Source organism: Dermacentor variabilis, chromosome 8 (genome assembly GCF_050947875.1).
Source record: "Dermacentor variabilis isolate Ectoservices chromosome 8, ASM5094787v1, whole genome shotgun sequence".
NCBI classification, from domain to species: Eukaryota; Metazoa; Arthropoda; class Arachnida; order Ixodida; family Ixodidae; genus Dermacentor; species Dermacentor variabilis.
In genome coordinates, this window is record NC_134575.1 from 137,622,679 (window position 1) to 137,647,654 (window position 24,976).

Sequence of the window (24,976 nt, forward strand, 5' to 3'; positions counted from 1 at the left end):
TCGTTTCGATACCGCGCTGGCCGTCGTTGACAGACTTGCAGAGCGGTCTCTATCAAAGCCACCTAGAAAAAATGTAAGGCCTCCGCACGCCGGTGTGACGTCACGCTAGTCGGATGGGCCGGACAGTCGACGCCGTCGGTGTCTCCGCACCTAGGTTCGTTGTGCTTGCAGGGTGTCACTTTGCGCGTCGCGGATACTATGGCATGGGAAAGTTAGTGCTGTCCTCAAAGTGACAGCAACCTATAAATGCATATGCTTCGGTTCCACAGCAAGACACGTATAGCTGACGCAAAAAATAAGGGAGAGCCGCTGGTTCACCGCAGTCAACACCACCATAGAAGGCAACATTATTTCATACCTTCCTTGGATTACTTGACTGGCGACATTTTTTTACATGCATCGCAGCACGACCCGCCTTATTGTGCTTGTGATGTTTGGTCAAGACTAAGACAAGCAAACTGCATGCTGCTTAGTCACTTTAACCTTAGACGGAAAGAAAGAAAGAGGAAAACTGCATATTGAAGACACAGAATATACTGTATTCACAAATGATAAGAACTGCATTCAGAAACAAACATTTGAAATCTTCCAGATACAATTATCATTCTCACTCTTGCATTGCGTGAAACAGTTCTCGCTGGACACACAAATATCGTGGTTCATTTTATTGTGAAAATTTTAATATTAAAGGGTCACGCACAACTAATTGTCAAATAGAATAAGCTTCCGTCTTTGTTGTACCATTTCTTGTGGTTCTTTTATTTCCACCCGCCTTGTTTGCAGGCCTTTTTGGTCTTCATAAAATGCTGAGATAATGGTTTAAAGTAAGTCAAAAACGAGAGGCCTACTCTCAGTCCTGAAGGAAAACATGCAATTAATGTATTGCGGTAGCACGGGGAGTTCGAATCATAAACAGGTAGCACAATACACTCAAACGCTAACATTTGAATTCGCCAAAATGCCGGGTTTAAATTTTGATAATGGAGGCAAATAAGTCCTAGCTACGCCACAGGTTTCTTTTTGCAAGGGTTCTGTTAACACAAACATAGGTAGATGTTCAACAATACAGAGCTTCATAAATAAAAAATAAATAATGAGAAACATATCTCAGGCCTTCAAGGTCTGCAATTTTCGGTCGTTCTTGGCGTTGCGTAATTTGTCATTTTCTGTGCGGCACAAGTTGTTCAGCAGTGTATTCGCAGCAGCACTTACAACATGCCCCATTACCTCCTGTGCAGGATGACCGAAATCACACACATCTACATCCTCAAAGTCATGAAGCGTAGCGAACACAAGGCCGACAAGAGTATCTTTCTGCCTAGGAAGGCTGAAAAATCGTACGGCATATTCTGGTGTCCTGAGCTTGTCCAATATAATTTCAGTAATGAGTACAGCATTAGCTACAACTGCTCGTGGAAACTTCAGGCACCCCTCGTCATCTTCGTGATTAATGCATTCTCAGGGTCATCTAGATCGACGTCTTCGAACACAAGGCTTTCACTGCAAGATGCGCATATCAACTTTTTTAGAGCTGTATGGGCACAATAGCCGGCAACTTATGTTAGTACCGGTAGCCTTGACGTTTTTTTTTCTCAATGTCACAGTCGGTCACAGTGACGTGAAACTGGCCGTTTCCTGAATTTACACTTGTCTCCAACGTGCTCGCGCTCGGTGGTAGTAGCATGTCCAAATCTGGCAGGTCCAGAACCTTCGGCAAACGCAATTTGTTTTCAGATTCATATATCTGCCTTATAGACACGTGGTAATTGGCACCAGACAATTGCCGATACCTTCCAAAGCGATCCTCCAAGCTATCAGTTTGAAATTTGCGCAAAAGAACATACTCGAAATGGAGCTTTTCGAGACAGTATATGGCAAGTTCGTGCAAGGCGTGGGTAGTGTGGCTGAAAGCTGTGTGCGTTTCACGTGTCAGGCGGCCATTGTCATGTTTGAGGCTTCCCCAGTGATCAAGCCATCGAACTATTCTCTCTAAGAATTCTAGTTGAGGACGTGCCGATGAAACTATTGGACCTTGCAACTGATCTCGCAACCGCTGTCCTTTTCTTGGCGTTTTGACATTAACAATGTTCCACCAAGTCAAAATGGTGTCGACATATTGAGATGTTTCCTTTGCATGCTGGAACGTTGCGACACTGAGAGCAGCAACAGTAGATGAGTTAAAAATCTTTAAGGCCAGTTTAACGTTCGAGAGGTTCAGTGTCTTCAAAGTGAGCGTTGGCGCTAGCTTCAAGAGCTCATGCTTTTCAGCTTCGTGCAACTGGCATAATACCTTGAAAGATGCTGTAAGTATCTTTGGTTCAGCCTCATCACCCTCCGGTTCAGGAAAGTATATGCATTTGCCAATGTTTCTTTGATTCAGCCAGTTATTTCTTATACACTTTAGTATGTGAACTGGGTCCACCACGAAAAACAGGGGTCGTGATGGGTCAGCAGGATGCTGGTGAACAATGCTGACACTTGCCGTCTTAGCGAAGTAGGACATGGCTTTTCAGTTTATAGAGTTATTGTCCGAGATCATTGCGATTATTCTAAAACCAGATGCCTCTAGATCAAGAACAATCTTCCGAAGGAAGTCGTGCAGCGCCTTAGCATCGATTTGTACCACAGGAAGAATGTGTACAACATCCTTGTTTGAAGAAAGCAGGCTCTGTATCATAAATACGTGGGCAGTTTTTGCTGCAGTCGATGAATTGACCGCAGCCCCAGTAACAAAGCCAGCCTTGTAATAAAAAAATGATTGAAGGTGAATCTCATCAATCATTAACGTTACAGCCTTTTGATGCTCTTTATATGTGCTTACAATACGCTTTGCATAGGAAAGAAAGCTACATTCTTGCTGCTCTGTTTCAGGGCGTACATCGCACGATGAACACAGTCTTCTGATCGTATCAGGATGCGGCTTCTTAAGCTTCATCGAACTTCTTAGGAATCTTTATGCATGAGGTGAAATTGTGAACAAAAGGCTAGCAAAAACCAATAAATCGGGGGGATATCGGCCAGCATTATTCAAAACAAGATCAACTTGACTCTTCAAGAATTTAAGCACTTCCAAGTGCCATTCTTGCAACTCGCGTGCAAATTTTTTCCACTTACTTCCTCTAGCAATGTCGAAACCAATGTCAGTAGATGGCGGGCCTTTTCAGAACGCTCAGTGCTGATATCCTGATGTGTCTGTTCGATCATGTGTAACACACTTTTCAAATCTCTCAAGTCGCACAGCTTTTCAGAAACTAACACATCACCCCACTTCCTCACACGCGTTTCACCAAAAAATACTTCGACGCGCAGGTCTGTGGACACAATCACCGAAGTACGGACTGCAGGAGCAAATTGTAGTGACAAGTCCAAAAAGAAAACGTTGGAGCCCTTGTTCAAAACTGTCCAGAAGTCCGAACTCTGAAAGCTTGGCAAGGCCTTGAGCAAGTCCGCAAAGCTACTAACCACATTTTTGGCGTCCTCATCTGCTTGAGTTTGCTGAGAAAGCATTATTGCCTTTTGCAAATATGTGGCTTCCAAGCGCGCTCTTTTCGCACCTGGCGCTTCTCGAACGCACGCTTGCGGTCGCGATAAATAGGCAGGGCAATTGGGAAACAAGCTCGGAACTGCAATTTTCTTCAGACGAATGTTTTTCATGGCAACTTCGACCACTTTTCCTGTCTTGACGTCCGTGTAAGATGTCGTCTTCAAGTAATCCGTTGGCAAGAAATGCTTTTCACAGAGCTGAAATAAAAAAACAAGCCGTTACCGGTATGAAGCTCGACGAAAACGTTGAATTTACAAGCGCGTCGACAGGTGCAAAGACCCATCTATTGTGCACGCGTGCACGAATACATTGCGCACTATGCTGACGAAACCCATTCGTCTGGAAACCCACAATAACCACAGAGAGAAGAAATACTTACCACTGTGTACTTCGTTGGCGAGAAGTCCTTCCGAGGAACTGCTCTCGTCCATGCTTCCCGAGTGGCTTGGTCAAATGGGAACTTGTGCACTCGGACACTTGGTCCTCCGTCATAATTGGACTTGCAGTTTGGTGCGCAACAACAGCCAGGCATCGTTGCGCTTCCGTGTACGACGAACCACGCACAATCGAAGAAAAGCAATCGCGTTTACGGTGCAGCATGCCCCACCAAAGCCACCAAGCAAATGCTCCACGCGTTGCCGCTCTAGCGTTGCAGCCACGGAGAAAATTTGTTTTCAGAACGCGCGCCACGTTGTAAAAACGCAGCGCTCCCCCATCCACCGCTACCATCCGACTCTTGTGACGTATTGACTAGGAGAGGAGGTGATGCGGTGGCCTTATATTTTTTTTCTAGGTGGCTTTGGTGGCTTTGTCTCTATCACGATGGTGGCGGCTGCGGTTCCCTATTAACGCGATAGCGTTAAGGAGCTCGTGTCGCAGAAAAGCCGGTGTCGTCGGCGTCGGCGTCCGTGGCGTTGGCCGTGAGCGATAAATCATGGCAGGCACTTCATAAATAAAAAGCAACTTCCAAGATGGGCTGGGTGGGAATCGAACCAGGGTCTCCGGAGTGTGAGACGGAGACGTTACCACTGAGCCACGAGTTCGATGCTTCAAAGCGGTACAAAAGCGCCTCTAGTGAACGCGGTGTTGCCTTAGAAACTAGCTGTTTCTAAGGCTCAGGCGTGCGTCGCTTGCTCAGGCGCACATTTCGTTGTCGCGCCGAACGCTGCGTTGCTCGACGCTCAGCGCGTCCGATGCGGGGCGCGTAGTCGCTGCGCCGTAGCCCATTGTCTTACACCCCTTGGCGGGTCGACGGGAACGCTGTCGCGTTCCACTCTTGAAGGCGAAGCTTAAGCGTCCTCCAATTTTTGTTCTTTCGTCTTTGGCGTTCGCGTCTATGTGGTTGGACAGCGGTAGCATGCCCACAGCGTTCTTCATGCATCCCAGCAGAGCGTTCTGTGGTAGACGCTTCCGGAACGCCTTCGGGACGTCGCGTAGCCGCTTCCTGGCCCCAGTCTTGAGTTGGCGTCATTAAAGCTGATTGTCCCTGGCGTTGTTCATGGTCGTCAGATGGAGGTAGCTTCGATGGCCCGGGCTCGGTCATCAACGCAGTCGCGGCCATGCATTAGGCTTAGCAAGGCCGCCCGCTCGCGCGTAAAAGCGGCCGTAAAACGGCCAAAAAGCAACGCTCCTTTCCGAGGCTTGTCTCGACGTGTGGCTGAAGCGACACCGATGAAGAGGATGTGCGACAGAAGAAGGTGAAACCTGAACTGCGCGCGTAACTGTCGAAAAGAAACAGAGCGTCAGGAGAAGACGTGCGCTTGCATCCGAACCGGAAGTTTATCTCTCTCCGACGAAGACACAGGTTTTAGACGTTATCGAGGATTTGACAAGCACCAGTTGTAAAGCATCGCATAATAACCGAAGAGTGTGCTCGACCACTCCGCCAAAGCCCATACCAAGTTTCAATGCCTGAACGTGAAGCCTTCAAGCAAAAAATCAAGGAAATGCTTCTCGTAGCATCATCCAGCCGTCGAAAAGTCCGTAGGCATCTCCTCTGCTCTTGGTAAAGAAAAAAGACGGAATCCTACGTTTCTGCGTCCGCTGTCGTCAGCTGAACAAGATTACAAGGAAAGACGTATGCCCCGTTCCACGCATAGACGACGCATTGGATCAGCTCTGCAGTGCTGAATACGCGTACTTCTCGTCAATGGACCTCAAGTCTGGCTACTGGCAAATAGAAGTCAACGGGTGGGATCGCGAAAAGACTGCCTTCATCACGCCAAACGGCCTCTATGTGTTCAAGGTCATGCCATTCGAACTGTGCTCGGCGCCTGCAACGTTCCAGCGAGTGATGCACATGGTGTTAGCAGGGTTGAGGTCGCACCTGCCTCGTCCACTTAGATGACGTCGTCGTTATTTCTGCAAGTTTCTGCCAGCACTTGAGACGCCTTCAAACAGTACAAAATACAATCAAGTCTTCCGGACTCACTTTGAAACCGGTAAGGTCTCACTTTGCGTACGAAGAGCTGCTGTTCCTGGGACACGTCATCAGCAAGCCAAGAGTCCGCCCTGACCCGCAGAAGTCAGCTGCTCTTGCAAAGTTCAAGCAGCCGTTCGACAATAAGGCAGTACAGATTCCTTGGAATGTGCGCCCATTACAGATTCTTTGTAAAACTTTTCACGCATCGATGCGCCGCTGACAAATCTAGCTAAACATGATGTGTTCAAGTGGGGATCCCCGCAAGCTAACGCATTTCAAGAATTCAAACGACAGATGCAGTCGCCATGGGTACTTGCGCACTTCGACGAACATGTCGATACGAAAACCTACACTGACGCCAGCAGCCTAGGCCTCGGCGCCGTCCTAGTCAAGAGAAAGGATGGACTTGAACGGGTGACAGCTTACGCTAGGCGGTCGCTGTCAAAAGCGGAAGGCAATTATTTTAGAACTGAAAAGTAATGCCCTGCCATCATATGGGCGACAGCAAAATTTCGCTCTTAGCTACATGACTGACCGTTCAAACTCGTAAGCGACCATCACCCTTTCTGTTGGCTAGCGATATTAAAGAACCCTTCAGGACGCCTAGCACGGTGGACCCCCAGGCTGCAAGAATATGAGACCACTGTTATCCACAAGTCCAGACGAAAACACTTTCAAAAATAACGTACAGCGCAAAGGACAAGGACAGCGATAGACGACATACACAGCGCTGTCTATGTCGTCTATCGCTGTCCTTGTCCTTTGCGCTGTACGTTATTTTTGATCATGAATTACCAACTAGCCCAAGCAACCACCCTAGAAAACACTTTGATGCCGACTGCCTGTCTCGCGCTGCCATGATGACCAAGATGACGACCCCTGTTTAGCAACAGTAAGCGCAGACAACTTTGCCGAGCAATAGTGAGTGGACCTCGAGCTAAGAAGCATTGCTGAATACTTGGAAGGCATGACCGACTTTGTTTGAGGATATTAGCGCAAGGATTACCTTTGTTCTTGCAAAATGACGTCTTGTTGAAGAACTTTTTTCCAGCCCCTGCAAACTACCTTCTCGTTGTGCTGGCAGCGTTCCTGTCAGAATTCCTGCACGCCCTGCACGACGATGAGACAGCTGGGCACCTCGGGGTTTTCTGTACACTTGCAAGAATAAAAGAGAAGCATTACTGGCCGCGCCTGATCACCGACGTTGCACGTTACATTAAGAATTGCCGTGACTGCCGAAGTAGGACACTGCCAAAGAGACCAGCGGGATCACAACAGCCATTCAAGTCACCTTGCCAACCGTTTCAGTAGATCGGGATGAATTTGTTGGCACCCTTTCCGACGTCAACATATGGAAACAAGTGGATCGTCATGGCGACGGACTACCTCATCCACTTCGCTGCAACGAAAGCTCTGCCGAAAGGTAGTGCAGCACAAGTGACGAAATTCTTCGCTGAGAACATTTTGCTTCGACATCGTGACCCAGAAGTTTTCATCACCGAAAGGCAGTCTAGCCCCGGGTACCAACATCAATAACCGTTAGACAAATAAAGTTCATTCCTATCCTATCCACCGACAACAGAAAAGAATTTGCAATTGAGCTCACCAAAACCATTCTGCAATACAACCAAACAAGCCACAGAAAAGCAACTGCCTACAACTCGCAGACGAATGGTCTTACGGACCGCCTAAATAAGACCCTCGATGGCACGCTAGCTATGTACGTCGTGGTCGAGCACACGACGTGGGAAGCCGTCCTGCCGTATGTAATCTTCGCTTACAACATGGCGGGGCGATAAACAACACAGATCACGCCGCTCAATATGGTTTACGGCATGAACCCGACGACTACTCTCGACGCCATACTGCCGCACGGTACCGACAAAGAGAATCTTGACGTCGCCACCTATGAGCGCGCTGAAGGCCGACAGCTCGCCCGCCTGCGCATCAAGAACCAGTAGAAGACCGACAGCCGACACTACAATATTCAACCATGCTACGTGGAATACCAGCCCGGCGACCATGTTTGGGTTTGGACCCCGATACGCCGAAGAGGACTCAGTGAGAAACTGTTGACACGCTATTTCGGACCCTAGAGGACCACCCGACGCATTGGCGAATTGGACCATGAGCTCGTTCCAGACGGCATTTCGCATTCACAGTGGCGCAGCGCATGATCTCAAATGGTCCACAGACAGTGGTGGGTTTAAGCCGTTTTAGGCGCGCTGACCAACGTCCTTATTTTGTTCTTTCTTTGCTACAGGTATATTTCTTTATTACTTTTGTGCGCAGCATCGGGTCGATGCTCTTTAGGAGAGAGATATTGACACGTCTACTTGTTTATCTTAATCGGGCGACCACGTTTCACCGCCTAACAAATCTTATTGCACAGCGAAGGACGCACCTGCATGTATCGGTAGTTTCTGGAATGGTATCGATGGTTCTTTCCGCTGTGCAAATGTGCAGCATGTGCAAATACAACCTTGGAGCCATTAGATAGGAAAGGTCTCGAAGATCCTGTTGGATACCTTCCGCAAGAAGGAATAAGTTCGTCAGGCGTTAGACTCTGCTAACAGACGAAGACGAAAGCCTGCTGCACATTTGGCAATAGATGAAGTTTTGCAATTGGGATTAGGCTTCTTTTTTCGACATACTGAGCCGCAACAGAAAACGCACATGCACCACAAAGCGGACCTCTTCACTAAGGCGCAGCGGCACCTGCTTCTTCCCGATATCTACAACCCCTGCTTCAGATGAAAAACTTTCTCGTCTTTTGATTGGTCTGAGCACTCGCAGGGCGCCTTGCCTATGTTTGTCCGGAAATAGAAAGAAGCCGTCATGGTTCTTGCGGTCTTTTTGCAGTCACGTAAAAATCACCGACATTAACAAGACGATCTCAGCCTGCTGCATAAGACAAGTTCTTAGCATTTCGTTGGTTATTCTAAGTGAACACAGCGTGGCTCCGTTGACGTGAAATGCTAATCTAGTGCAACGTTCATTGTGATAACATGCGAGAGGTTATAGAGTACTCCACCAGCGGAAATTTTTGTTTGAAACTGCTTTGAAGAACCCCAAGTGCTAACGGATGCAATCAGTGGTGATAAAATACGGGCGCAAGTCGCAACTTCAGGCACCACGGCGGACATTCCTGCATGGCATCTGCTTACAGCGGTTACAAATGTGATATGCATTCTGAAGATACTTCACGTGCTATCCTGTGTCCACTCTTCTACCTGTCTTTCCGTCTCTCCTTCTGTCCGCCCGTCTGTCCTCCTGTCCATCCGTGCGTCCGTCTGGAAAATGCTTCTTGTGAAGTTCAAGGGATAGAGCTGCCCCGTCCGCGAACATACTATACTTCGGGTTCGTACAGGAACCCTGGATTCTCACAGCAATAATGCTGGATTTAGTTGATCGCAGGCATCTTCCGTTTGCTCGGTCTGGCCAGCTTTCACATATCTTTTTAGGAGCCTAATGTTGGAGCGAAATGCTTACGTCACATATACGTTACCTTTGAGACATATTCGGAATACAAATTAAAATGAGAGCCTTGGAAAGAGCAATGGGGTTTCGTGCTTTTGCAATGTTCACCGTCCCTGTAGCTTGCATTACCCTCGTTTTCTTACTGACTACTTAAATTCGCCTATGTTTGTTCCCATCTGGTGACAATTATGAGCCTTCGGCTTTTCCTGATGCCTTATGACTTGCTGAAGCATTAGAAATAATGTGGTAAACTCATTGATAGTGTTTATCACAGTTACTAGAGCCGGAGAATGTCGCTGATCGCCACACACTTTATAGCTCATTTTCGCACAACATTAATACTTTCATTGCACATTGCAGGCGGGCCGCTACACGCGAAGAAGCCAAAAGGTGAGCAGAAACATTCGTATGGTGCCAAACCTTCGGGGGCGTTGATTAAATGTGGAACTGTTGGCGTCATACAGTGTTGCTCGCCCACTCGCCAACAAAATACGCTTGCTTTATTTCTTCGATAGTAGCTTTAAACTTGAACGGACATTGCAGCGAGAGTACACGGCACTACGCGAGGGGTACGGAACTTCGTCCTATCATTAAAAGCTGCCATAGCGACATGACAACTAGAATAGCCTTGAAGATATATATCGGATCTGTAACAATGAAAACTGCATAGCGAATTTTGCCGCCCACGCTTAAAATTTATATTTTTAAAGGTATTTCATTTGAGCTTCCAATATATTTTTATTGGCAACCGAAACTACTTCGCCCTATCTCTGTTTTTATAGCAGTTCTTACATCTCAAAATATATTTTGCTTATTCGTTTTTATAAGCCGTACAATCTTGGCAAGTATATTTCCTGTACACTGTGCGCGTTCGCCGCAAATGAGTCCCCCGAACCAGTTCCATGTGTGAAAGGTAGGTGGTTGCTCGGAGCAAAATATGTGAAACATGTTCTCGTATTAAGCTGCGAGCACTTTTTCGCAGCGGGCCGTGAACTTTAAGCCGCGGAATATGAGCATTGGCTCTACACAAGCAGTCACTGTTGCGCGGACGCTATCAGAGGTGTTACAAGATAATTTCGTTATAGCTAGGTACATGTGGATATCAGGACATGCGACACATATCAATGTGTAGCACCAAGCGGAAGTGCCAGTAAAATTAGTACGCACTACTAGAGAGCCCGTTCGCCGGCTTACAGACAATTCAGTCATAGGTTTGCTTGAAACGCCAGATCCACCAGTTTAGGCACGAAATAAACCTAAACAGAGAGCAAATAGGTATTATGATTTTACAGCGGAAAAGCGTGAATTTAGATTAGGCCATGTAATGCCTCCGCCAAGCACGCTTGACATTGAAAGCATTGAGGTGCTGGATCGCGCAGGGAAAGGTTATTTTCCATGAAGAGAAATCTGAATGGGCTTTTCGTGCTCTAGTTAGAGCAAACAATAGCGAGTCCGTAGTCACATCTCGAGCGAGGCCGAGCCGACGTTTTGTGCCAGGTAGAAGTAGAGGAGGAGCACCCTGTCCTCTATGAGAGCCCACAAACGGACCGTACCAGTCGCCAGCAACAGCACTCCGCCACCGAGAAATAGTGCTCGTGCATTGCGCAAGGCTGTTGCTAAATTTCCATGCGACCGTGCAGTTTCATGTTCTATAATTGAGACGGGTCAGTGCCCTCAATGTTCTGCAAGAACTGCTAAGAAATTTCTCCAGAAAGGTCCTTCTCCTGCGCCTTCTAGAAAAATTATTTCGAAGCGCGTACAAAAACGGAACTCTCAAAGGCTGGTTCAAGTCGAAGCCTTTAATGCGAGAATAAGCATTGATGAAATCAACATTGTGTTGTTTTTCTTTCTGCCTCAGCTTTTGGAGCATTTATTTTGATCTTTTCATTAAGAAACAGTTTTACAGTACGGCTATATTTCATGAATGCAATTTTAGTCTCGTTTGGTCAATTTAGTAGATAATTGTGGCATTTGAATTTGTAAATGAGCCTGGAGAAGCTTACTGAGCTTCACCAAGCCAACCTCGCGTTTGCCAGCTAAGTGGTTGCGTTTTCGATGGGTTTCCGACTCACGCCTTCCGTGAACCAGAAACTGCAGTTCGACCTCAGAAAGCATTCAGCGGCGTCCTAGACTTGGAACGGAACACCTATCGAAAGAAATTCGCCAGAGGTCTACCAAACGCAAGCTGTATGACAACCGCCAGCGGCTTATCAGGATCTCTCTGCCACGGCGGGGCAGTCTGTCACGGCTGGTGTGTTACGGCTGGCCAGTTTCTGCCGCACCGTCATAGCCACGGCAATAACTTGGACGCTTCGAATACCCCTTGCCGCCCACAACAGGTAAAAAACTCCGCCTCCATTCCACCCTGTGAAGTGGGTGTAGGGCGAAGTTCTACACTCACTTCACAGGGTGGTGGTGGTGTTACACTTCATGTGGTGGTGTTACACAAGTAACATCACCACAAGCGACGTACGTCACGCGCACATGCACGTGTAAGGCTGTGCAGCATACATCATTAGTCTTCTGCGCCATCCACCAAGTGAAAGTGCCTTGTTGAACTAAGTGAATCTCTTCAAATAAATTGTGCGAGGAAACTCTTATGAAAGTGTCACTTACAAGTTGCAGACATGATGGCTTCGGATCGTAATACGAATAAACGAGATAACATACTTGTCCTACGCGCGAAGTGAAAGACAAAGCCCCTTTCAAGATGCCATTTGAGGTCTGTCTGAGTGGCCGCTGCCCGTAGGTGGCAGTATCATTTTTGGGCGCATATTAGAGACTCGGAAGAGCCCCCAGTGATCGATAATTATGCTTGGGAAGGGTGCAACACAACTAAGTCAGAACGAAAGGGATGGGGGGTCTGAATGATCATTCATCGTGGAGCCAAATGGAAAAGAGTAAATTAAAAATTAAAAGAGCATCTTTGCTGATCAGAAAAACGAGTGGAAAGCAAACTTGGCTGCGCGTAACCTACTTCAAAACCGAAAATAATTGCACAGAGAAGAATCAAGAGTTCGTGGAATGCCTAAGTGCTGATAACAAACGTTTCGGGAATGATGCCAAACTTATCCTGTTGGGTGACATGAAGGCCCGTACAGAATCTAGGTGGCTATACCGACAACAACGAGAAGTCAATCCTAGATTGTTGTGAGCAACATAACCTTGTTATCGTGAATACAGGGCCTGAGTGTGAAGGGCCGACCACGTGTGAAGTAGGAAACCGGCAATCGACCATTTATTACTGTCCAATGACAGAAGAATTTCATGGTAAGTTGAGAGAAACGGTAATTGATCAAAAAGCGTATAGCAGCATAGGCAGTGACCATAAAAGAATCATTTTGAAAATGGCATATGTAGTTAGGGAAGAGAGCTAGGAGTGCACAATGGACAGTCCAAATTTAAATGCTGAAAAAATAAATATAGTCGTAAGAGTCGAGGGTGAAATTTGCCAATGGCCAAGCAAAGAGTGGGAGTATAGACAGCTTCTAAGAGTAACCCCAAGAGAAATACGGAAAGAGAAACAAGATGTTCGGTGGAAAGCAAAAAAAACGAAAAGCTGATGGAACAAGCAAATACGAGAAGCGATCGGCGAACGACAGAAAAGAGTCCGAGAACACAGCCTGGCAAAAAAGCGCAGTTACCGCACAATGAAGTAGCCTGTAAATCGCGAATATACCGGGAGAAGAAATCTATGGCTGAAATGCTGGTGCAAGCAAAGATAAAAGGTGAAAGTTAACGTTGGTTGTCGTGAGATACGTGAGAAAAATAAGGCTGCACCTAGATTATTTTGGAACAACATAAAATTAATAGGCAGGAAGTCAACAACAATACAACATATCCTAGACGAAGATATAAACAAACTGGAAGGGGATGCTGCGTTAAATTACATCCGAAAGATACCAGCCGTATCTTTCCAAGGCAATGACGAGGTTGTACGTGAAGAAAAAAAAAGAGCATCAGAGAGAACCAGATGGAAAAGGACCTGGTGTTGACAAATTGCAACTGGTAGAAAGCCGAAGAGAAATTCCTATGTGCAAAGCCACAGGGCTAGACGAGGTTCTCGTTAGGCTGATTAATGAACTATGACCAAATAGTAAGGAAGCTACAGTGAACGCAGTGGCAAAAACTTGAAAAGATAGACGAATACCAGACAGTTGGCGACAAGGCATAATGAATTTAATATATGAAGGTAAGGCGGAGAATGATAGAATTCACTCGTATAGACCATTCACCACTACAACGGTATTATGCAGGTTAGCAATGCAGGCAATTACATTGAAGCTGCAAGCATGGGCAGATAATATTGGCATTTTGGGAGAACTTCAGAAGGGCTTCTCAATAGGTAGGCTTTTGAATTATACCTCATTTATTCTTACTCGCTGTATTGAACCATCAAAAGTAGAAGGCAGACCGTTATACGTTGCTTATTTAGACATTACAGGAGAGTATGACAATGTATACAGCAACATTTTGTGGAATTATCCGGAAGGGGAAAGCTCAGGCGACGATTCTCTACAGCTTTTCAGAGAGACTTACGTAGAAAATACCGTTTCCGTTTAATGGGAAGGGATGAGGAGCGAGGATAAAGTTGATATCAGCAAGGGACAGAGGCATGGGTGCCCTTTGTCCCCACTGCTGTTTATGATACACATGTTGAAGATGGAGAGGGCGCTAGAAGACAGTAATATCGGGTTTAATGTCTCATACAAATGGGCGGGTGCAGTAGTAGAGCAGAAGCTTCCAGGATCATTTTATGCGGACGACATTGTGTTGCTAGCTAACAAGCAAATTTGCGCCGTCTAACTAATATCTGTGGACAGGAAGGCGAGAATGTAGGTTTGAAAGTTAGCGTTAAAAAATCAGATGTTATTGCATTCCATTAAAACTCTGAACAGACAGTGGCAATACAGGGCCAGGAAATACGTCGGGCAAATCTATATAAATACCTCAGTGTATGGATAAACGAAGGCAGTAGATATATCGAAACACAGGATTCTTCGTCCGGCTTCCCCGAGGTTTTGTCCATTGTTACAGAGATATCAGGCGAAACAACCGCGGTAGCCTTCACTGGAGAGTCGGCCTCTTCTGTTTCTATTCGCGTGGCTGGTGTTTCAGAGTCAGGTACCCTTGAGGAAAGATTAATGTTACGAGGTTGTAATGTTTCTACAGCTTCATCCTCGTCCATGAGCGCATCTGTGTCGTCGTTCTCGCCATCTTCTCGTGTCATTATAGCGTAAGTTTTTCTGCAGCCGCAGGCTTCATGAGAAAACTTCCGGCATGCAGAACACCGCGGGATACGAGAATGACTTCTTGTATGGCCCGATCTCTTGCATCTCAGACACAGAGGCGGTCTTCCAGGCACAACTACAAGAGTGTTGCAGCCCTGAATGCGAATCTGATGCGGGAGCGACTCGACAGTATATCCGTGTTTGTCTCAAGATCACCGACCTAGATTAGGCTTGGGCTCCTATAAGTTTTCCAGCCATCCACGTTTTCCTACTCATTTCCAAAATTTTAAAGCGAAGATTTCTTTGCTTCTTCGTTCTACTTTCCCGCCGCCGCCGCTGCTGCTGCTGTGGGCTGCGGCGGCGGCTGCTGTCTGCCTCGCCGCTAACGCCAGTTACGTCAGGACGTAGTTGAGGCGCACACCACTAACAGCGGCCGTGTCGGAACGTAGTAGAGACGTGGCCATGTCACAAAACACATAAAAGGCATGCGCTGTCGGTGTTTTGTTTCATGACATTTGTTTAGGAGCTATCACTCTCAAAACTACGAGGAATAAGTTCAGTAACGTAGACTGTTGGGCCATTTGGTGTATGACGTAGTGTCGTTGAAGGGAAATACGGGAGGGAAGTAACGGAGTGGACAGGACAGACGCTCGCTTACAACATTTGTAAGTGAGCGTCTGTCCTGTCTTCTCTGTTTGTTTCCTTCCGTATTTCCGCTCAACGACACTACACTATACGGGGAATAACTTCGTAAAGAACGTAAGACAATGTATGCGCCACGTGGAGGGCCTGCGCGGTTCTGGATAAGAATGATTATTCGCCAAGCAACACCCTCGGCGTCGACACCAGATCTTGTGCGACACAGGGCCCTTAACGCTATCGCGTTGGCACATTACAGGAGCGTGGAATAGAGGAAAGACGACCAGAGAAGCTCATGTCAAGATTTAAGCCGCATCGCATCTGCACAATGCCCTCTGGACACCTAACAAGGCGTGGCCCCTCTCAAATGCTGTGCAGCAGCTGCTGGGCTTCTTGTGCCCGTGCTCACCCGCAACAGCAAGGACAATATATGGAGAAGGCGGGGAGAATATTAGCGAGGTAATAGAGAGAGAGGGAGAGGAGGCAGTTTTGTAAGCTACAACACTAAAACCCAGAATGGCGCCGACGAGTGCGACGAGTGCCGACGAGACGAAGGCTCGCATAAAGCGTCGAGCGGAGCAAGAACAACAAACACAAGCGGAGCAGGCAAGGTAACATTTCACAAGCCGTCACGACTGTCGTATGCCCTCAATATGTCACCGCCAAGTAATGTAAATGAACGCAAACAGCACACAAAGATTCCCTTACATCAATTCCCACAGTACGTGTGATCTGCATTTTATTTTCATATGGTTCCAATGCTTTTCATACGGCGTCGTCACTGATATGGAAAGAAAACCAATGAAGTTTGACTCTCACCTGACTGCCGTTAGGACTGATGACGAGATATCTTTTAACGTTGATGCGCAGTTCCTTTGCTTCATGAGCACTTACTTTGCGTCCATTGAATATACCATTAGCGCCCAGACATATGATTCATCTGGTAGGCACCTATCGATGCTACAACCTTGACTACTTATAGGCGCTCAATTTCACCTTCGATATCGTTGATTCGTTGACACACCGCACTGCACAAAACAATGTTCAGGGAAGCGTTTCCAATTGGCAGTTGTGGCCAAATAACCTTGCTGTAATCAGCAGAAACAGTAGAACCATGGCCTGCGTCCGTTGACACCGCTCGGAGAGAGCACACGAACCCAGCGTCTGATGCGCACGAGAGCCAACGAAGGGATGCCACCGCGCCACGACGAAACATTGAAATTTGTGGATAATTTGCCATGTCAAGATTCAGGAGCAGGTTTCGTTTCATATAGAGACGTCTCGCCCCGACATGGTAGATGCACTATCGCCCCGCAAATAAAACGCACGTCTGTATGAGAAAAAAAAGGTTGTTGTTCGCATATAACAGTGTGCGCGGGAGTGCCACAATACTGATTTTATTTTGCGAATGGCATTTTCATGTCGAAAAAGTCCTAAATTAACGGCCGACCCGGGACGCTGAATGGGCTTTTACTGCCGATTATGATAGGCATTTCTTCTTCGCGCAAGGGCTATGCATTTTCTCAGTTCAAGGATACTTTTCAATGGACTCATCTGTACAGTCACATATCTCCGTCAGAAAAGCGTAGGCTAGTGCAGCTGGCCGCCTTCTGAGACAGCACATATACGGATGTTTATGAAGTGTCACATCAGCGCTCGTTGATTCTTGTGCTGTCACTGTTAACATGAAGAAAATGGTGTATTTAAGAACACCGATATGAAAGCTGAAATATAGAGTGGGGGGATGCGCGACTCTGACGCGTCCCTTGATATGTTGTTTTCTCGCATAGCTCCCGTCTGCTGTAATCCGGCTTCGCCGCGTGACTTTACTGTGGTAGTCGATATGCCTGCAGGGTAGTACTAGAGGTGGCACGATTGTTGCTCTACTAAGGCCACCTAACGGCGGGGTTACTTGGACGCAAAAAGGGAAAGGCGAAAGGGATCGGGAAGCGGCGCGGACGTTCTGCGCACGCACTCGATCCATGCTTCTGCGAGACCCTCTCGCGAAGCCTACCCCGGAATGGACGAACACGATCGTTCGAACGCGCCTCCGTTTCCGTGACCGTACGTGCGAACGACCAGGCGTTGGTGTCTAGCATGGGGGGAACATATTCGCTCGTTATCTGGTCGCGGTGAGTCGCACTTCCGCAATTTGTCGCGCGCCCATGGGCATGTTTTGTCGATACCAACTCGGCTAGCAGGCATTACTCTATGAAAGGTGCAATAAATGGCCTTGTGATTGTTTGTACCACCGGGTTTTCGTTCCTTTGTCCCAAGAGCACGAGTGAGAACCTCACACGAGTGATTTATCCTAGTAAGACTTGATTCCTGAGCCCAGACGGGCCGGTAGCTTGTAGACAGACTCGGCGGATACGCTAAGCCTAAGCTTCGGTGGAAGGGGCCGATCTCGGCATGGGTACCTGGCGAATGTTAAAGCATGTGTACTTGAGCCCCAGAACCTTGTATCTAATATTTTTTAGTACACTAGGGAAAGTAGAGGCGCACAAATTGCCTCAGCTTTGTTATCGGTGCTATAATTTCAATCAGCGGTAGGCTTCCAAGTGAACGCGTTAAGACGACTTCTGGGTTTCTCGCCGACTCCGGAACAGTGCTACAACATCAGCAGGAGCCGAAATGGACAGTGGACTTCGTGGACGCTTACAGAATACCACTCCTGGATGGTTCTTCATTGCAAGCAGCGGTAGTGTGTGTATTAGTGAATGACGCTGTATTGTGCGTGGCGGCGGCGAAATAGGTTACGGCTGCAGAGGAATTTCCGAGTGTGCGAGCCATAGGTGCAGCGTATCGCGCAGGTACCCCGAGTCCCTCCATGAGTTCTTCTTAGTTCATGTTTGGTCTGACGTTGACGCTTATGCCTCTGCTAGTCCACTCTGCCGTTTTCTCACGGAGTCGCAGTTCGTAAGTGGTTCCACGAAGTTGACTGCGGTCGATCTTAAGAATGTTGTACGCAATGTCCGCATAGGTGGTCCTTCCATTAACGGCGTTTTGTGTACGTCACATGTAGACCAGCTTGAGGGCAGTAAACAATTTTGATGACATCGATAGGGAGTGGGAGCATACGGCATGTTCTTCGAGGCTGCGTGCTCACCGCGAAGCTTTGGGAGGTGTAGGTGGGCGTGGGTTATTTTGCAGGGGGAGTGTCCTTTTCTTCATTTTTGTTTCTGACCACGGTTTATCTGCGGTAATTGTTTTGCCACTGTTTATTTTTACGAACACTTTCACGCTATTGCACTATGTTCTGAAGAGTAGTTGTGCATGTCACTGGCGTCTTCGTTTTGTGGTTCTGTGCTTTCTGTGTGCGGTGCCGGGTGAATTGCTTGACTCACCGTGCGGTGCAGGAGCGCTGTCGGCTGTGGGCGTGGGGGCCAGCCTTTTGATGTCACAGGGAGTGTGCGTCTGTTGACCGGTCTTTCCATGCGTCCTGCGCATGCGCCACTGGTCGCGTGCGGTTGCTCCTTTTCCAGAGGGGACGCAGACCCTGACTCACTCAATTGAACGAGGTATACAGAAAGTCAGGGCGACTTTTCGATTTTTGTGATGCACACACTATAGATGTGAACGACCTTTTCCGGCCTAAGCTCCGTCAAAAGCGAGGGCCCATGTAGATCACATTCTCATTGCACGGCTTTCTAGCGGAGATTATGCAGAAGATGAACTTAATTTTAGATGTCTAGTTTGGACTTACAGATATGTCACGCTTTCTGTGCCTCCTTATGGTTGATGATGACAATTTCAGTTTCCTATTGCTATTTTTATTCAAATATCAATGGTATTCGATTATGCCTCGTCGAACTTTGAAAACCTAATGAATATTAATTGAGGAGCAGGGCCAGGTGCTAAGTAATAACCTGAAAAAACATTATTTATTTTCCAGAACTGGTAAGTAATTCAATTGTTGCAGTAATTCAAATTCAAAGGTAAGAGCCAGACTTTTTGGAGATGATATTTACGTAGGATACACGGCTTTCAGCAAGATAGAGTCCCCTCGCGCTGAAACTGTTCGTCTTTTTTGCTAAGGTGAAAGGTGCCGGCGGTCTTCTGCAGGTATACCGTAGTACCTGTGTCCCGCTTGTGTTTTTTATGCAATGATAAGTTAATTTATTCTGAACTGTTCCAACTGAATCAGTGCCCCTATGATCTGCTAATGATGCTCTTTTTACAGATCTACCAGGATACGATCCAACTGACCCCATCGATTTAACAGGTACAATGAGAACTGATATGTCATTTTCCTTTCTCATAAAATCGAGAAAAAGACCATTGCTGAACTAATTTGCTTTTTGCTTGTCCTGTTCCAGAGGAATGTGATCAGCACAATATTGTTCTTTTAATTTAATGTGCCTATTTGAAACGTTATATTCATCCTGGAAGTGATTCTCGTAGCGACCACTGTTCCTTCGCGCTGCAGTATTTTCGGCTTTTTCCCGTGTTTTACTGGAAGACGCCGCTCCCATTGCCACGGCAGTGGAAGTGGAGTGGGCAGAATGCTGACGCAACGTGACTGCTTTGGCAGGAACCGGCCCGAGGAAGAGAAATTGCCCTCCTAGTCAAGCTGACAGCGAGGACACTGTGTTGTACTCTTGCTCAAGCGACGACGCGTCAGATGACGAAGGCTTGGAAAGAGTAGTACACCGGAAGGCCAAGAGAAGAAACATCAGCGGATGGTGTTCGTCAAGTAAATCTACCGTCATGCCGCAACAAAAACCATCGGCGTACACAATTTCGGGGCGGGGGGGGGCGCCGAACACACCTGCCGACAACCTCAACCGCCTTCATCGACAAGCGATTTCCGTTTTTCTGGAGGCTCTTGTTCCTGGAGAAATCGAAGATATCAGAATTAATACTCCAAGGAATGTCCTGGCTATTGATGTCCACAACCGAGGCGCAATCAATGCTTTGATGGCAGTAAAGCTCCTGAGCAACATCAATGTCCACTACCTCATTCCGCAGGACAACGAAACCACGGCTGGTGTTGTTTATGATATTGACGCATCGATTAGCGACAACGACCGGCCAATTTTAATCAATCCTGCTATAGATGGTGTTGCCATACTACAAGCTCCGCGTGTTTTCAATTCGACCTGTGTAAGGCTCGTGTTTAAAGGTCACTGCCTACCATCACAAGTAGAGGCTGCCCACTTTTGGCATGTGGTACGATCTTTCCTACCCAAACCACTTCAGTGCAGGTGACAAAGAATCGGACATGTGAGTACTGTCTGCCGAAATATAACGATATGCCCACGATGTTACGAACAACACGACGACACTGACACTTGCCGCGCAACAAAGCTCAAGTGCCTAAATTGTCAAAGCTCGCACGCTGCATCTTCAAACGACTGTTCACGCCTAAAGAAAGAGCAGAAAATCTTGAGAAAAAGTGCCAGAGACGGATCATCACGCAGAGATGCTTCTACGGCGATAAGGGGACATCGCTACAGGAAACGAAAGCCTACGAAATCCTCTTCCGGTTCAAGGGAAATGTATCATCCGGCAACGCCGCCTCCTGTTCCATCTGTCTCCAGTAAGATCACGAATGTCAACGAAAAAAGCAGCCATGCTATTCATGCTTCAAGTGAGGTGTGGCCAGCGCTGCCGAAGACATGCCACGCACCAGAGCGACAGCACATGACTCGTCCCTTAAAGTCAAATCACACTTCAGTTGACTAAATGCGAGACGGATTCACAAATGATTGCTGTGCTCAAATATCGCTCACGAATGTCATGCGTCTACTACTGACAAACGTGGACACTCCAGCTGCTTGTAGCACACTGCAAGTACTGGACGCGCTGACTTGAGTACTTGAAAGGATCGCATAGCACCATCGCCCGCCCCTCGTTGCCCTTGCCCAAGGAAGTCAAGAAAGCATCTCTATTGCTGTGGAATGCCCGTACTTCTTTTTACTTCCTTCTAGCGCCCTCTCCATCCTCACCATGTACATCAGAAGCAGCACTGGGGATAAAGAGCACCCCTACCTCAGTCCCTTGTTGATATGAACTTTCTCCTCGCTCGTCATCCCTTCCCATTCAATGCAAACGGCATTTTGAGGCAAATCTCTCTCAAAAGCTGTACACAATCGTCTCCTAAGCCTTCCCCTTCAAATATCCCCTAGATTATTGCGGTCTACGTTGTCATGGGCTCCTGTTGTGTATAAAAAGGCCACATATAACGGTCTGCTTTCTACCTTTGATATTTCAATATACTGAGTAAGAACAAAAGAGTTATCATCTAAACGCCTACCTATTCTAAAGCCATTCTGAAGTTCTCCCAAAATGCCATTATTCTCTGCCCATGCTTGAAGCTTTAATTTGATTGCCTGTATTGCTCGCCTGTAAATTAACGATGTAATGGTCAACGGTCTATACGAGTGAGTTCCACCTTCCCCCCACCCTTACCTTTATAAGTTAAATTCATGCTACTTTGTCGCCAGCTGTCTGGTTTTCGTCTATCTTTTATAGTTTTTTTTCCACTGCTTTCACTAGAGCTTCCTTACTTTTTGGTCATAGTTCATTATTCAGCCTAACGGGAACCTCGTCTAGCCCTGTGGCTGTGCGCTTAGGAATTTTCTCTTCAGCTTTCTTCCTGTTGAACTTTGTCAGCACAAGCTCCTTTACCACATGGGACTCTTTCATGCTCTTTTTTTCTTCAAACGCAACCTCGTCATTGCCTTGGAAAAATTCGGCTGTTATTTTTCGGTATAATTTATGGCCACTTCTCCTTTCAGTCTGTTTTCATCTTTGTCTAGGAATTGTTGCCATATTGTTGTTGACTTCCTGCCTAACGATTTTATGTGGTTTCAAAACATTCTAGGTGCGGACTTCTTTTCTCACGTATTTCTGACAACCAACGTTCACTTTCATCTTTTAATTTTGCTTGCACCAGTATTTGAACCATACACTTTTTCTCCCTGTATATTTCCCATTTACTGGTTACTTCATCCTGCGGCAGCTGCGCCTTCTTTGCCTGCATGTCCTCTCGGGATGCTTTCTGTCGTTGGGCGGTCACTTCTCGTATCCTCTTCCACCAGCTTTTCGATTTCTTTTTTCCTTTCGAACGAAGATGTTGTTGCTCTTTCCGCATTTCTGTCGTTATTACACTTAGAAGCTCACTATATTCGCACTCTTATTTAGCCATTTGCCAGGTTCTTGCTAGACTCTAGTGACTATATATGTTATTTCTTCAGCGTTCAAATGTGCACTGGCTATTTTGCACTCCTTGCTCTCTTTCCCAACTACATGTCCCATTCTTCAAATGATGCGTTTATGGTCGCTCCCTATGCTGCTATACCCTTCCTCATTAATGAACATTTCTATCAACTAATGAATTCCTTCTCTCATGACAGAGTAATCAATGGTTGATTACCGGTTTCCCACTGTCCACGTGATCGGCCCTTCACACTTAGGCCCTGTGTTCACGATAACGAGGTTATGTTGCTCCCAAATGTCTAGCAATGACTTCCCTTTGTTGTCGGTATAGCCATCTAAATCCTGTATGTGGGCATTCATGTCGCCTAATAGGACAACCAGCACCATTCCCGAAACCCTTAATATCAGCGCTTGTGCATTTCACTAACTCTTTATTCTGCTTTGTGCAATAATTTCCGGTCCACAAATACGTAACGCCCAGCCAAGTTTTTTTTCGCTCTCATTGTACCTGATAACCAAAGGTGCTCTTGACATTTTGTATTTCCTCTTTTCCATTTCGCTCCCTGATGGATGAGCACTAGGACTCCCACTTCCTTTCTTTCCAACTTAGTTTTGTTACACCCTTCCCAAACATAGTTCTCAATCACTGTCAGCTCTTCCGAGCCTCTAAGTTGCGTTTCTGTAACCGCATACACCACTATTTGTTCTGTACTTAACTACTCCTCAAGCTCTGCCCACTTTTCCCTTCTTCTGCCACCCTGCATACTTATGTAGCCTATTGCATGGCGAGCTCTCTTTCTTGACTGAGGTTTTTAGCGCACGAAAAAAGACGAGAGACAGTGACAAGACGCGGACACACTGTCTCTCGTCCCTTTCCGTGCGCTAAAAAACCTCAGTTACGGAATACCAACCCGCCCTAACACACGCTCTCTTTCTTGTTTTCCTGCTTTTTCTGTTATCGACGGCGATGCTCTTCTGAGGTTCCCCTAGGGGACCTTCTTCATTACTACCTACTATAGCCTCCTGAGCACCTGTGGTCCCCCTAAAAAAGCCACAGCGCAGCCACCAAGTCGCCAGCCCACTTCTCGTGCCAGCCTGTAATTGAAGCGGATCCCGTCTCGTTTAAAATCGCCACATCGTCTCACTTCCCTGTTTACTTAGATAAGCTCGAAGCCTTTCTCTAGGCTCATTTTCCCTATCGCCTCATCAGCAGCTACTACGGCTCTCTGTACGTGACTGTCACGTACAGGCACCTCCGGCACCGTGCACACCACGATCCGCACCTGAGGGGATAACTCGCGCAAGTCGCCCAGCCCCTTCGACAAGCGCTGGGCTAGTCCTGTCCCTTTCCTGTTGAGGACGTCATTTAGCCCACCTGCTACTATGATGAGGTTGCGCGCGTGAGCTTTTGTCTTGCTCGCTGCATGACAGAACAGTGTTCGCCCTGGAAACGTCCCTACCGCCACTCTTTTATCGCCTCTAATCCTCTTCACATTTGCTTCTGAGCACCTAAATAGTGGGAACCGCTGATAATCGGCGTCGCTGATAGCACTGGACAACCTGCTATCAGCGACACCCGGCCCTACGATTCTCATCGGAGATTTTAATGCTCACCATCCGCTTTTGGGGAGTTTGAAGATGGAAACCAGGGGAAGGAGACTAGTATCCTTTGCCACCCAGCATGACCTCTACTGCCTCCACGATGGTATTCCGACATATTTACGTGGGCTTACTTACAGCAGCTGTCTAGACTTTACCTTGGTTGCTCAACGCCTTGAAAGAAACGTGCAATGGTTTCCAGACATCGAATCACATGGAAGCGACCATATTCCGACGTGCCTGAAGATCAAGCGACTATCTCAATGCTCCTCCACGACCCTCCGGTGAATTGAATGGTCGGCGTTTCAGTCGCACATGGAGGAAGTATGTGAGCAAGGGAACCATTCAAGTCTGGAACACGAAATTCAAAAAGCCATGCAAGAGGCTACGCGTGGTTTTCAGCCCCTCCCGAAATACGAAGAATTTGAAGCCGAACTGCAGCGATTATGAGCAATTCGCCGGCGGGCTGAAAGAAGATACAGAAGAACTGAATCCATCCATGGTCTCAGAGAGACAAGGCAGATGCAAAAGAAAAAGACCCTGCGTGGACTTCGCGTATCACCGCAACAGCGTGTTCCTTTCAAATCATTCGCTTTGCATCAAGGTCGACGCGAAATCGACATTGCTGTACACTTTTGCTCAAGGCTTGCCAGCTTGCACCTCCAACGCGCACATACACCACGTGCCACTCCTGTGCCACGGAATTCCCGCATGGATGTAATGTTTTTGGTGGAGGAGCTTAAAGCGGCATTGGCGACTTGCAGGCGCTCTTCGTCACCTGAGCCGGACGGCGTTACCTATGCGGCGCTCGCCAATCTTGTGCAGAAAGCACGACTCATGCTACTAAACCATTACAAGGAGTCTTGGCGCAACGGTTTGGTTCCACGCGAATAAAAA

At 47.2% G+C, this 24,976-nt stretch overlaps 1 protein-coding gene across 1 annotated transcript in view; it reads left to right on the top strand.

The window, feature by feature from the left end:
- LOC142591298 (uncharacterized) overlaps positions 1-24,976 on the top strand; it is a 99,395-nt gene that overhangs the window by 22,989 nt on the left and 51,430 nt on the right. Inside the window, exons 2-3 of the mRNA XM_075703625.1 lie at positions 9,807-9,836; positions 19,500-19,541. Coding sequence (XP_075559740.1) covers positions 9,807-9,836; positions 19,500-19,541 — 72 coding nt within the window. The remainder of the gene's footprint in view (positions 1-9,806; positions 9,837-19,499; positions 19,542-24,976) is intronic.